At 36.9% G+C, this 15326-nt stretch overlaps 1 protein-coding gene across 6 annotated transcripts in view; it reads left to right on the top strand.

Moving 5' to 3' along the window:
• Positions 1 to 14816, top strand: part of ARAP2 (ArfGAP with RhoGAP domain, ankyrin repeat and PH domain 2) — a 116962-nt gene extending 102146 nt beyond the window's left edge. For 4 of the 6 annotated variants that reach the window (XM_088056695.1, XM_088056694.1, XM_014263240.2 and 1 more), the window contains 5 exons: positions 2671 to 2753; positions 4061 to 4096; positions 4568 to 4631; positions 8070 to 8201; positions 11526 to 14816. In XM_088056695.1, the coding sequence (XP_087912821.1) occupies positions 2671 to 2753; positions 4061 to 4096; positions 4568 to 4631; positions 8070 to 8201; positions 11526 to 11876 (666 nt within the window). In that variant the 3' untranslated portion in view covers positions 11877 to 14816. Of the gene's footprint in view, positions 1 to 2670; positions 2754 to 4060; positions 4101 to 4567; positions 4632 to 8069; positions 8202 to 11525 lie in introns of all 6 variants that reach the window. The other 2 variants (XR_015772707.1, XM_014263241.2) reach the window with 2 other exon arrangements.
• Positions 14817 to 15326: the final 510 nt, after the last annotated feature.

Below are 15326 nucleotides of genomic sequence, written 5' to 3'. Positions count from 1 at the left end.
TTGTGTTAAATATTGGTTTTTCTCTGTAATAGTGTGCATTTATTGTTTCCTTTCAGCACTTCATCTTCCAGTCACATTCAGTTCTCATACCTACTTTGAGTGTATGTCTGCTGTAGATTGACTAAAGGTAGTTTGTTCAACAAGGAGCAAGCAAGGAACCTCAGGAGATCCTTGTCCAACTTCCTGTGCACAGCAGGGATAGCTGCTGAGGTCAGGACATGTTGTTCATGGCTTTAGTCAGTTAAAGTCTTCGAAAACCCTGAGGACAGATTGCACAACCTTTCTGGGCAGCCTGTTGCAGTGCCTGACTGTCCTCATGGGGGAAAGTTTGTCTGTCCTTAGATGTAGTCTTCTCACAACATAAAAAGCCTCACTTGGTCTGCTTCCTAACTTCCCTGTAGGCACTGGGAGGCTGCTGTTAGGTCAGCCTCTCCTGCAGGGCAAGTTCTCCAGCCCCCAGATGGCTTGGTGGACTCCTGCTGAACCCTCTCCAGATGACTGGCTCTTCTTTTCTCTCAAGGACCCAAAAGATAACAATCAGATATGTAATGAAGTAAGGAGGAGCATCACTCTTCACCCACTCACAGTGCTTCTGCTAACTCAGGAAAATGAGACCAGCTTTGCTTTTAGGATACTCTGCTGGTTTATGCTCAACTTGGCACCTACCAGCATGCTCAGGTCCCTATCAGCAGACCTTCCTCTCACTCTCTGTCATTGAAGGGGGTTTTCCTTCACCTGTGCAGGAGTTTGGATCTATCACTGTTAAATTTAATGAGATCCCTATTGTCCCGTTTCTTTATACTGTATAGGTTCCTCTGAAAGTCCTAATACTGGTGTTCTCCAGAAACTAGGTGGATTTCTTCTGTCTTACTGAGCTGCCCTTTCTGAAGATACCAGGAAGAACAAAGCCCTGCCCTCCCTGTCCCCTGTCCCATAAGAGTCAGGATATGTTATCCAGCGACTTCTGTGGGTTGTTCGAAGACATCATTTGCTTTTTTTTTTTCATTCTGATTTAGCGGCCCCAGTGGCCTAATGGATGAAGCTAAACCATGGATTGTGGGTTTGAGTCAGTCAGCACAGCTTCACCACGGGCAAGTCCTGCCTGACCAACATAGTGGCTTTTTATGATGAGTTGACTGTGTCAGTGGACAGAGGAGGAGTTGCAGGTGCCATTTATCTGAAATTACATAAGACCTTTGACACAGTCCCTCACAATATTCTTTTCTCTAAATTGGAGAGGGATGGAATTGATGAGTGTACGGTTAGATGGATAAGAAAGTGGTTGGATGGTCACATCCAGAGGGAAGTGATCCATGGCTCAGAGTCCCAATGGACATCAGTGATGTGTGGTGTCCCTCAGAATTCCTTACTGGGACTGGTGCTACTTAATGTATTCATTAATGACACAGAAAGAGGGGTTGAGTGCATCTTCAGCAGATTTGCAGATTAACACCAAGAGGAGAGTGTGGTTGGTACACATGGGGGACAGGATGCCATCCAGAAGAGCCTGGACAAGCGTGAGAAGTAAGCTCTAGGGAATCTGAGAAGGTTTAACAAGATTAAGTACAAGGTGTTGCACCTTGTTTGGGTCAGCTCATGATATCAACACAGGCTGGGGGATAAGCAGGTCAAGGGCAGCCCTGCCAAGAAGGACTCAGAGTGCTGCTTGCTGAGAAGTTGGACATGACCCAGCCATGGGCACTCCCAGCCCAGAGAGCCAAACGTGTCCTGGGCTGCATCCAGAGCACCGTGGGCAGCAGGGCCAGGGAGGGGATTCTGTCCCTCTGCTCTGCTCTGCTGAGACCCCACCTGCAGGGCTGCATCAGCTCTGGGGTCCCAGCACAGGAAGGGCAGGGACCTGCTGGAGTGAGTCCAAGGGAGGCTGACAGGTCGATTGGAGGGGTGGAGCACCTTATTATCTATGAAGGCAGGCTGAGAACTGGGTTTGTTCAGCCTCCAGGTTTTTCAGCCTGGAAAAGAGACCTGTTTGTGGCCTTCTAGTACCTGAAAGGAGCCTAGAAGAAAGATGGAAAGGGATGTTTTAGAAGAGTGTAATGCAACAGGACAACAGGGAATGCCTTCAAACTGAGAATAGGTTTCGATTGGATATTAGGAAAAAATCTTCACTGTGAGGGTGGTGAGGCACTGGAACAGGTTGCCCAGAAAAACTGTGGTTGCCCTGTCACTGGAAGTGTTCAAGGCCAGGCTGGATGGGGCTCTGAGCAGCCTGGTCTAGTGAAAGATGTTCCTGTTCATGGCAGAGGGGTTGGAGCTAGATGATCTTTCCCCTTCCAACCCAAAGTCTGATCTCAAGAAAATCCTCACCATTCCATAGAAGAGGTTATTTAACAGAGGGCGATGCCATTTCCCGTCTTCTTGTCTTGTCTCTCTTCAAGAGTTTGTATTTATATATAGCACTACATGTTAATTATTGTAATTATGTTACAGTTTTGTGATTCCATGTGAACCTTAAGTTCTTAATCAGTCAGCTTCCTGTAACAGTGATTGGTACACTTTTTTCATGGAAAAGAAAGAGACAAAATATTTTAATGATCTGCTAGAAAGTAGGGGTGCACTCTAGGAAAGAAACTGAACTGTGAAATCAGTCATGTGGCATTTTCTCTCTGGCACATTCCTGATACAATAATTAGAATTTTACTTTATTTGCAGGCTAGCAAACCTGAAAAAGTGTTGCCTGTCAATTCTCTGAAGCTTTATCTTGGAGTGAAAAGGAAAATGAAGCCACCAACAAAGTAAGAATAGAAAAGAAAATAAACACTGTTAAAAAGTGTTGTAGTATCATCGGTAAAGCGTAGCATAGAACGTTGTGGAACAAGGAAGAGTCAAGAAGTCTACAGCAGTATGCTGAATTAAATTAACCCATGTAATATTATTTGTTCTGTTCCTATATCTGTTTTCATGTTCCGTGTTAACTAATCTGTGCTAGGAAATTACTTTATTGATTGGCTTTTCTTAATCTAAAGTGCATTTATTATCTCTTCTGGATGTGGTCGCTCCTAGCTCACTTTGTTTTGTGGTATATGTCCTGCATGTCATTGGTGGGACACACTTGCCTGGCACCAGGTAAAAAGAGAGAAGAGAAAACCAGCTAGTCATGGCCCTTACTGGCAGTTCCTGTTGCTCAGCAGAGGATTTTCCTTTTTCGGGATCTTTGTTATTTTGATGTTTCTGTTAGCTGAAGACTACAGTGCCCTTTACAAACATCAGTAACTATCTCTCAGGAAAAGAGCAGTGAAAAATGACACCTGTTTTTCTCAGATGTTTCCAGTTCTTGTTCGGTCAAAGCTTTGAGATACTGAGACAATGCACATAGGATCATATCCCAGAGGGAGTCTAGGTTGGCTGTAGCCTTTAAACAGATCTGCTTGAACTTTTCCTTTACAGTTGGCAAATCAAAACACCCGAAAAAGATTGGTGAATTTCAAAGCTTAGCCACGTTAAAGAAAACATTCGTGGCTTTTTTGCAAAGTTTTTTTTTTTTTTAATTCAAGTGCAGAATGAGTAGGAGATTAGTCCAAAGTATGAGTAAAAAGATTATGTAGATGAGTCTTTGCAGGTCTTTTTTTACCTTGAGGTTTATTTTTAGTCTACTTTCAAAAGCAGAGCTTACTCTTCTGGATCTCCAGAAGTGTCTGCTTGTTTCGCCTCAGAGACTTCATTGTGCACCCACTCCCTTTTCTTTTCCCTAGCAATTATTAAATTCCTATAAAGTCATGTGATGCCAGGTATCTTCAGTTTATTTCCAGCACCTATTAGAAAGCATAGCCACAGCAAAAATGAGGCATGTAGTCAGCTGTCATCTGCAGTCCTTTGCTATAACCCTTTGTCTAGAACAGAAAGTTCATTAACTGTGAATCAATTGTGAGAAAATTAACAAAATCCATCCTCAAACCTAACACTTTATTCTGAATTTGCAGTACATGTTTAGAGTTCGCAACTTAATTTTATTTTTTTTCAAATTAAAAGGACTATCTAAGGTAATTAATCTCTACAGTTTGAGGAATATGGAACTAATTTTTGAAAATCTTCTTTCTTTCAGCTGGGGACTTGCAGTATTTTCTGAAAAACACCAGTGGTAGGTAAACATGAAACCGGCACTTAGTTTAACTTCACTGTTAACTTATTTGTTGAAATACTCAATTGCAAAATAAGAGTGTTTGAAAACTAATGGGCATTATTTTGCTTTTGTGTTTAATTTTATTTTTGTTTTTTAAGTAAAGAATCCTTCTTAATTGATATATTTGGTTCATCTGTTTGGTTTAGGTGTCTGGCTTTCTTCTGTGACCAGAGAACAAACAATAGTCATAAAGTTAGGATGATAGATTTTAATCCTGTGCGTATGCTTAAAATGAAACACAGGCATTGTCTTCAAAGTAGGTGAAGTGATAATTTGAAGTATTTATATAAGCCTATTTTTTCTGGGAGTGTTAATATAGAGAGCATAAATGAATGTAAGCACTATTTGAAATAGTTTGGAAACTTATTCTTTAATATGTTTAACAGGAGTCTCCATTGTTTTTCATGTTAATTATGTATTCTGTTCTAGGTATATATGTTGTGATGGACAAGATGTGCAGATGGAGTGGATGATCAGCATTTTTATGGCACAGGTACTAATCTGATCAAAAAATGTAACTTATTCATCTCTTAAGAAAATCCCATTAAATATGTTTGTGTTATATATGCCAAAATTTCTGGAATATGTAATGCAATAAAAATGCCAAAAGATGTGTCTTAGTCCGTGAAGACTATGAGTGCTTTGAGAGTAAGTACATTAGATTCTGGCATCATCTCCCCACCCAACCCTGCTCTGTTGTAGAGAAGCTTTTTAAAGAAGGACAGTTACTTCCTTTGCAGAAAGCTCTTGTGAATGAAATTCTGGCCATTGAACTAAAGAGTGTGTCTGTGTGCCACAATACCCAAGTGCTATTTCTCTGTTCTCTAGTTTGGGTGCTCCTAAAGTAGTCAAGAAGGAAGAGTGTCATGTTTAAAAGCACAGTGGTGTGAACTAGCCCTGTTGAAGAGCTGTGCCAATATGGCTTTATTTCTCTGGTATCCAGGTTAGCTTAGTTAACACTGACAATTCATTGTGTTGGGTAGGCTTTATTCTAAACTAAGTACTCCTCTGCTTGCTGTGACATTGTAAGGAGGGTACGTTTGAGTGACATATAACACATTTCTGGAAATGGAGTTTAAGATTTGCATTGGAGAAGTGGAAGTAAGTGAGATGGGAAGAACTCAGCCTGACAGGAGCCTGGAACAAAGTTTAAGGTTTCAGCAGGATTTTGTATCAGATGTGTCAGATTTTTCTTTTTCCCCATGATGTTCAAGGAGCTTTGCAGAATATCACTATGAATAAACATTGCTAGATTTATGATTACCTGGGAGCTTTGTGTTGCATAAAGTAAGCTGAGCACACGACTGTTGAAATACAGACTTCTTAGAAGCTTTCTAAAACAGAATCTGACTTTCATAGATAGTAGTGCTAGAAGTATAATGCCTGCCTTGAAAGTAAGACTTCCAAATTCTTGTCTTATTCAACTCCCTCAACTGAAGTGACTGTTGTTTCTATGGAAACAGCTGGCATACATCTCACGGGCATAAAATGAGCAGTGTCACAGCAAACAGGCTCAGAGGTTATTGATATACGAAACTTAGAAGTAACTCGTGCCAGCTTGGTAACTGTTGAAGTCCTTTTGACATAAAATCACAGTGAAGGACAGTCTGTTAGGATTCTGCTCAGGCAGAGGTAGAATGCTCCTTTGACAATATAGATAAAGAACTGTAAGCCATTGCTCAATGTCCAGGATAATTTTTTCTAACAGAAAAAAAAAAATCATGTACATTAAAAAAATTGCTATGAATGAATACTATTATTTTTAACACTTTATTCCAATGAATGAACAGTGCAATGAATTAGCAGTATTACACTGAAGGGTTTTTTTTTGGTTTGTCTTGATTTTTTGTGGAAATCGTTGATTATTTTTTACCAGCATTCTGGACGTCAGTAAAGTTGTCAGTCTATAAGCGACGTGAGAAATGATGTGCTAATGATGCAGATTTAGCGTATTGTTCTTACTGCAATCTGCTACTTCATGACAGAGAAAATCTCCTTAAGAATGCAGTCCCTCATATTGGTAAAGCTTGCTATAAGATCTCTAAAAAGTCTTGTATCATACAGCAGCAAACAATTATTACCACATTATCCCATTTCTGGACCAGAAAACTGGTAAATGTCAACTGAGGTTATTTCTAGTTAGAATTTTCAAGTTGAGACCATCTTCAGGGAAGTCAGGTTGATTTTTTTTATTGTATATGTAGTCACTGCTTTTGAACACACATATAAGAGAGAGTGCAGGCAGCACATCTTCTTTGCCAGTGGAATAACTTAGATTAGAAATTGAAAAATACTGTAAAATTGGTCTTGAAGTATTAAGACATTGCCATTGAATGATTGTACAATTAAGAGGGGCATAAACCAATATTACTGTGCTCCTCAGTGCTTGAGCAGAGCTTTATTAGTAATTAAGATTACTAAGATAGTAGTACTATTGTTGTTTTTTTCCTGTTGTCTGAAAATATTTATTCCTCTAGTATAAATAGTGCAGAGTATATATATATATATATATATATAGCAAATTGTTGGTACTGCTGTAACCTAGTGACAAGAATACTTTGATACAGGCAGTCAAGTTAACCCAGAGGTTATTAATCTTCCATTTCAAGCTGGTACATAGTGTTTGAAGTAGGACCAATATTTCTTTAAGTTCTATGCACAACCATCCTGAAAAGCATGATACTTGAATTCTGTAATATTCTGTACAAAATCTCTTAAGACCATGCATAGCATACAGTTGGAAGTAATTAACAGTTATGAAGAAGGACACAATAGTATTCTTCCAGATTCCTTGCCTTTGGTCAGCTGGGGACACATTATACTACCATGAGGTGCAGTTGAGCAGAGGGCTCAAAACTATGAATAAATGCATTTTTTATGTGGCCTAATATGTTGCTAGTATTTCTGATATATTTTCTCAGAGTTCTATTTTAAGAAATGTTACAGGCACGAAAGGGAAATCGGGCTGCTTAACTGACAGGGATGGTTTCCTTAGGCTTGCTGGGATTTAAGGCAGACAGTTTTCTTCAGAAGCTGATTAAAGTTTCTCCGTCACTTTCTGGACTGTGGTTGTTTGTGGTATCTTGATCCGCAATAAACTGATTTTGGTTGGCAAGAGCTGCTCTTTCAGATAATACTTTCTCATTTCATTGGAACAAAATGTTCTTAATGGTCACTGGAGAGAACTCTTACCACAGACTTTAGCGTCTCCCTGGTCAGACCATGCGTGAGAATTTTTACTCCATCAAGATACGAGTCTATAAAATTCTTCTTCTAAATTTAGAACCAGGGCTTCCAATTTCTAGTCAACCATCATGAGTCAATAATCACTGATTCTGATGGTTTTTTAATGGTAATGCTGTTTTTACTTGCAGACCATCTGCAAGTATGATCATAGCTCCACAACTGTTTTTTTAAATACAGTCTTGAAGAGACTTGCTTCATGAATTTGCAGTCCTGTCTTGCCAGTTTCCTTCGAAGTTGTGCTGATTTAGCTGTAGGCATTCTCTTTGATTCACAGAATCTCGTGTTGTTGATTTTTCAGTAAAATAGTCTTGAAATACCTTGTCCTCAGATCTGTCTTTCTGGTTTTCATTAACGTTACCTGAGGACTGTGAGCTCATGTGCTCAAATTTGAAATGTTCAGTAAGTAATTTATAGTTTTTTACTTCCCTTCTCTTAAGCAATTATTTTTTCTAAATTGTTTGATATGTGACAATTATGTAGAGACTTTTTGGTTCTTTTCACTCAACATTGTGCATCACTTACAAAATATTAGCATAATTTAAAGCATCACAGGGTTTTTCCCTTTGTCCCACAAGAAGAGGGCATGTGCAGTATATAGCTTTTTCCAAGGGAGTTTTACATACCAAAGAATTCTGTGTGTTTATGAAATTCCACAAGGAAAATAAGGAATCATTTTGTTCTTCAGCATGCAGATATATGGCCACCTGCTGGAAAAGCAAGAAAACAGTCCATAACTAAAAGTCCAAAGATCAGAGGCTTACCACTAATTCCCATTCATCAGGAGAAGAACACTTGTAAAATCAGAGGGAATACAGAAGTAAGTGGGGTTTAAACTTGATGTGGAACTTCTAAACACAATGGTGTAATAAGTAGTCCAGTAATAATGAACTCCCTAGAGCTGGATAAATATAAAATGCAGATGCTCTTATTGTCAATGTCTCTTCCAATATTTTGTCATTAAAAGAACATTTAGGACAATTTAATGTAAAAAAGCTATTGTAGTCTCATCTTGCATAACCTCTCTGGTTGTTCAGTAAAGCATAATGAACTTCTATGTGTGCTTGGACTTTTTTTGAGTAGAGATGGTTCATTAGGAATAAATAAGACTTTTAGCTGGAAATATTATGCACATTATTACAGTATGGGCTTTATTTTTAATAAGATCCTTGAAAACTGTCCTGCGTGCATATCTTACAATATCTTTTTTTCTGTCTAAAATAACTGCACTGTTTTAGTTATCCATTTTGTGAATATAATGGAAAGGCTCAGATGGAACTAACTTTGATACATTTGACTTGTACTATTATTACTCCCAAAGAAGAATAAGAGGCTTTAGTTTCAACTCTTTGAATAGACTGAGCTTTGTTACTACGTTACATGCACTAGTGTTATATCTGAACCTTATCATACTAGCTAGAGATCCTGTTATCCACACATGGATACTGGTGCCTGTGGGGAGAACTTGCATTACTTCCAGCTGAGATGAAGCAGTGGAGGCACTCTTCTACTAGGGAATAGTAGTGATAACAGGCCTGACTGCAGCAGTGAGTAACTTGAAACAACAGCTTGGTCCTTTGACTGCAGCAGTATCACTACTTGCACATTTTAGAACATTTTGAATGGAGGTATTTAATATGAGGTGTGTTATCACCACTAACAGAGATGGTGGTTCAGGTACAGAGTGGTAAAGTTGACTTTTTCCACAGTAAACCAAAAGCAAAAGGCAGGCATAGTGCTTTTCGTAAAAGACAATTCCATCCTGAGTTACACTTTCTTCCAGAAAGAATTTCTGCTCTGCCTAACTACAAGAGTATAAAACCATGTGAATATAAGTATTTTGTGATTTGTTTACAAACTTTTGAATTTTGTTTAATTTATCCTTTTTAACCTTCTTTCTTTCAAAAATTATTTTTGCAATTTTTAATAAGTTCTTTCTGATCCTTGTACTTTCAGTCTTCTTTGATGAAAGTAAATTGTAGGTCTTGTCAGTCAAAAGACTTTATAACCCTTAGGTGTGTCTCTTACCTGTACTTTATGCAAGTACACTTGAAACATCTAGTACATTCTTTGAGTTGGCTACAAATTCAGACATTCTAGGATAAAAGTTTTACTGGATTTTGAGCTTCATGATTAAAAATCCTTAATGCCCTATAGTACTGTATGTATTTTGGAGGGGTTTTTTTTTGTGGATAATTTGCTTTATTAGGGATGACTCTAATGTTTTGTACACTGCAACTTTGAGGAGGTCTGCATTTAAACTTAAACTCAGAAATCCACAATCTTCATTATTTATGACATGACTAGATCTAGAATTTTTATGCAAAAGGTTTTGCATACTTTAGGAACATTAACACAAAAATACATAAGGAAAAATAAAAACTAACACTGTTTTTACATGGAAAACTAACACTGGAATGAACAGTAAAACAGTGTTGGAAAGGATATGTATGATATGGTTTATTAAGAAGAAATATTGAACAGCAGTGGAGTCAGTTAAAAAAAAGATGAGACGATGCCTTTAGTCTTTCCATGAAGTTGAGTACTTCTCCAGTATCTCAGTTCACAAGAATATCTCAGTTTTAAAGTATTAGAAAGTAATACCAGGAACAAGCATTTTCTTAAAGATGGAGGTCTACTTACAGATCAGTGTGTAAACTTGTAGTAGAAATGTCATCAATTTATACAGACAGGAAAAGAGACTGAAAGTTTTCCAAACATTGAAAAAAGTGATGTCTTTGTGAGAGAAAGATGACTGGGGGAGAAAAAACCCCAAACCACTATAAGCTCAAAGATACCCAGAAGCTGAGTTTAATATTAATATTTTTTGCTTAAAATGTCTATATTGAATGTCTGATTTTCCCCCATTGTTGGAAGCAGTTTTATTGTCTGTTAGCAAGATAAATGTGTAATGCCAAAGGTTTGAAAGACTCAATAAATAAGAATCCTAATAAAAAATAGAACCAAAACATTTTGGTTATTTCTACACCACTTGTTGCACGTGTGGATAGTGCATTTAAAATATGCATATTTCTCATATAGAATTATTCAATTGCAATAGAAAGATATTGCTGCGTATCTGCAATAAGTATTTGATTTCATTTCAAAATACAAGACTGAGGAATGAGGAAAAATCTTTTCTTTCAAGCACCATCAAATAGCATACTGACTTACAATAGGTCATACAAGAAAGGCCTACAAGAAGGTCCAAAGCATTCTATAATTTTGTGTATCTAAACTAGCTCCTACCTAGTGTTTGAGTAGTTTTTGATGTTTGTTTTAACATATAGGGTGTATTAAGATTCCAAGGAACAAGTTGTTCATGTGGTGTGGATAATTGACTCCATAAAAAATGCAGTCAAACTGAACAAGTTCCACACAGGAAATACAAAAAGACCCAAAGTCTCCCTCAGCTTTCTCCATCTTCTGGTTGTCAAGAAAGATGCCACACATGAAAGAAGTATTCCAGGACCTAATTTTCCTTTAGAACTTCCAGGCTGTTCCACAAAAGGAATGTTCTACCTACTGCCACACCAACTGAGTAGCCAGAATACAATAGTGCAAATTTAGATGCAGCATCTGGTTTACCTTTAATTTTCTACAGCTTAAGAACTTGAAAACAGCCCACCAATATGCAAATTGAAAAAGTCAGTGTTTATAACGTACCAGTTAGTATTTAACAGGTGCTGAAAATGTTTATGTGATTGTTTAAAATCACCTCTCGTATATTCGTGTTGCTCAGTCATTATATTATCAAGACCGCAATATACACAGTTGTATTCATTCCATCAAACAATTCTAAGTCTTTAGGAGTATATGGATCTGCTGTGAAACACTTAAATTTAGTCTGCTGTGGTAGAATGAAAAATCAGTCATGATTATATGAAAATAAATGTCTTCATTGCCATGGTGCATTTATGTAAATTTCAGAAGTACCGCTAATTGAGAATTTGGTCACTAAATATTCTTACTAAATGATAATAGGACAATTGTGGTAATTTAAAACTGACTTGATGTCTTAGCTCTTGAGTAAATTTTTTTTTTCTTTAAAATTTATGTGAAACTAATGAGCAAAAAATTGCAATCTAAACATTTTTTTAATATGGTGTGAATGATGTGTATTTCTCTTTGCTTGTTTGGTAAGCATATAGAACTACAAACTGGAAAATCAAGATTTGGTGAACACCATGATAACGAACTTCTGGAAGAAAGAAAAAACTTGAAAGAAAAAGCATCTATTGTGGCACAGTGTTTGGAAAGAAAGGAGGAGAAAGTGCGAAATCATGCAAAAACACATCAAAATTTGATTTCTGAAGATGATGCAGGCTCAGGGATGCCTGAATTACACCAAAGATCACATAAGACACTGAAGAAAAATAAAAACAAACCAAACAAAACTACTTTGGAACTAGATAGTAAATTACCATCAGATGTGATTCAGGAACTAAATACAGTGCTGCAGAAGAACAGAGCACTTCATGAAACCTCCAGCTGATTTCTTGAGGCTGAAGCATAATGCTTATATATATATTCTTGTGTTTTATATATATATATTCTATTCAAAAGTAAAGTTTTGAAGTGTGTAATTTGTACAGTGCAGAGGAAATAAGGAAGTATAGTTTGTTTATATGCAGCTATTGATTTTGTATATGTGTATGCCCAATGTAATTATTTAAGACTGAACTGGGAGAACTGATAATGTAAAACTCCTGAAGTTTGGAAGTTTTCTGTGCAGTGCAAGGACACCAGAGCTTTGTCTATTTTGTTGTTGTTCCAGATTTTGTTGGATACAAGGATTCTAAGAACTGTCAAAGGCTTTTGCTCTGTTTATATTCTGTACTACCTTGTAAATACTGGAGAGATATTTTTAAAAGAGAAGATGCACTCTGAAATTCATACTATTGACTGCAATATTTTTAATTGTCTAACACTATAAAAATTAGTAACATATGATTTGAAATTTTTTGTTCTTGTTTTTTGTTGTTGTTGTTTGGATTTGGTTGTGGTTTTGTTTTGTTTTTATTTAAGGAGAAAATTAGTATTTGCTTCCATAGAATTGTGTTCTGACAAGACATCATGTGAAAGAATTAAAAGGGAGAGACATGTAGTAGATGACACAATGTATTAATTCTTGTATCTTGAAACTGTATCTCTAGGGTGTACATCTGATTATGGCATCTAAGTAATGAGATCATAGAGGAGCACAAAAAAAGTCTTCAAAGCAACCTCTAATGGGCACATGAATTGGAAGAATAGCACTATCTTAGTGGGCCAAAGTACTTTTCTAAACAGGCCTTTCTCAGCTCAGGGTGACAAAGGGAAGCTTTTCTCTTGCTCTTTGGATAGAGCTTGCTTGGTACTAACAAAGTTGCTGACCCATGAGTATTTAATATTTAAATGAGAAATTAATTCCTTCAAGAAAAAATGGTCCCCATGCAAACAAATCAGAATGATACCAACACACTCAATTAAGAAGTGCCAAATCCTAAATGGGGGAAGAGATTTACCTTTCTCTTTACCATGCAGACAAAGGTAAATAGTAATCTGTTTGCAGGGACTAGAAATGCTTGTCCTACAACTTTACCACTGCTCTTCTGAGTGTAAGGGCTGGTCCCAGAGAGAACAGCCTTGCTTGCTGCCTTCTGAGTATGTGGGTAGCAGTTCCTGAAGATAGTGATGTAGCACAGTACAGCTACTTTGATTTTTAGGCCCAGTGTTCCCTAAATTTAAAATTCAGCATCACTTTTCAAAACAAAACCTATTCAAGGAATGAAATTATTTTCAGTTGTTTTGTAGATATTATCTCCACTTATCCCTTGGGATTGCTGATTTTACTTTGTTCCATAACACCTGGATGGGAAAAAGGTGCTGCTGTGCTAGGGCTGTTTCCAGGTGTTGTAGATGCTGTGTGGTTAAGCAGCAGGAGCAACAGACCAGAGCACTAATGAGCTCACCCAGCACTTTTGCTTCAAGGGAGGCATCTGCTTGTTTTTGCTACTATCCCTTTTGTGGTCTGACTAGTCACACTGCCACAGATTCTCACCAGCCTTTTGAAAACTTACTGATGCCTTTAGTGTTTGATTGGAATTGGCCAGATCTCTTAGAGCAGGAGAGAGGAAGCACAGAAGCAGTATGCTCATTTAGTCCTTCTTCTATTTTTGGTAGTCACAGGTGCTGTAACATTTCTCACATCATTTACTTCTATTCTTGATTACATTGAGCAGCTTAATTGGAAAAATAATTTGTTTGATTGAAGAAATTAAACAAGTGACTCAAATCATGTATCTGGCAGCTCTGCTAGGAAGCACAGAGAAACAGAGATCAAACTCAAATATTTTACAGTAGTATTTATTATTCTGGAATGTAGCACTGACAGAGTAAGTCTGTTCTTTCACACTTTGCACTTACCTTATTTGACCAGTTGTTAAAACTGAACCAAGTTTGTAGATTTTAATTTTCCCTGTGCACTATTGACTATTTTGCTACCTTCATTTTGTAATTGAGCCTCTTCTAATCATTGAGGCCCTGTCTCAAGAATGTGTATCAAGAAAGCCTGAACTCAAATTTTATTGATTAAAGCTGGAGTTTAATTTTAATAAGCACATTCCTAAATGCTGATTTGAATTGGGGCCTAATACCAGCAGGATAAACTGCTTTATTTTCTGTCAGGCTGGACTTGAAAATACTATTTATAGTTTTACTTTTATTTGCAGATATTTCTCAGTATTGAGTTGTGGTTCTTATATTGTTTATCTTTTTATTGGGACCTTAAGAATGACATTCACTTCACTGCTGAAAGCCTCATGCATCATTTAAGCCACTACACTAATGGAATAAATGGAGCAGTGGTAGGGTTTTGTGCATTGAAGTGAATATATCCATGAAGAAAATGGTTTGTGTATTTTTATTGGTTCTAAAGACTACAGGAACATTTGTTCTATTTCAAAACCATGTCACAGGTAAAATATCTCTATAACTGCTGCTAACAGGCCAAAAAAATCAAGATGATGTATAATAGAATGCCTATAAATTTGACGTTGTATGTATACATACACAAACACATATACGTGCACAAATTTATATGCATATTCACAGAGGCACACTGAATGGCGACAGTATTAACACAAGTAAAATTTATTTGGGAAAGTAGAAACTAAATTTGCAATTAATTATTTTAAATAGGTATCAGTATTTTGGACTAAACATTCGAAACATTATTGTTGCACTACACGTTTCTGACTGATCTAAGACCTGCAGAAAATATGTGGTTTGTTGCAGTATCTTAATGGCTACTGATCTTTTGTTGTTCTTGTGCCATGTTGAGGACTGGTAAAGTGTAATTTTTAGGGAATTGTAATTGAATAAATGCTCTTTCTCAGAACTAGGTGATGGATTTTTTTGTAGAAAAAAATCAGTAAGGATGTTAAAATAGTTTGTCCCTGCCCATATGAAAGCTGTTGAATAACCTGGTAAGAACTTACTTTCTCATCTGCAAAGTGAAGTTAAATGGGCAACCAGTATTTTATGTATGGGCTTATAACTGTGAGAAGACTAAGATTAATGTCTTAATAAATTTTAATAAATCTCAGGTTCATCATTATCTTGTTAAACTTCTGCAGTCATGATAGGTAGGTGTAAAGTTGACATGTATCCATTGTTTTTGTTGTTTAACATAATGCCTGTGTTCTGTTTGTGTTTATTTTTCACATTTATTAGGATGTGTGATGGAGGCAAGTGAAAACCCAAGAAGAAATATGAACTAGATTCTTTGTTTGGTTTTTGTTTGTTTTTTTATTTTACTTGAGCTGGATATTGTGTGCTATTTTAGAATTTTTCTTCAAAACAGATCTCTTTCTGAGGTACTATTCTGGGATGCCAGTTCAAAAGAGCACTTTGACTAATAGTTTTTGTGCCTCAGCAGAGACTGCTTTAGTGCTTCACCAGC

Source organism: Pseudopodoces humilis, chromosome 6, assembly GCF_049639895.1.
Source record: "Pseudopodoces humilis isolate 2021_Gansu_Grassland_sample_001 chromosome 6, ASM4963989v1, whole genome shotgun sequence".
In the NCBI taxonomy this organism is placed as follows: Eukaryota; Metazoa; Chordata; class Aves; order Passeriformes; family Paridae; genus Pseudopodoces; species Pseudopodoces humilis.
This window is presented reverse-complemented; position numbering and strand designations above follow the sequence as displayed.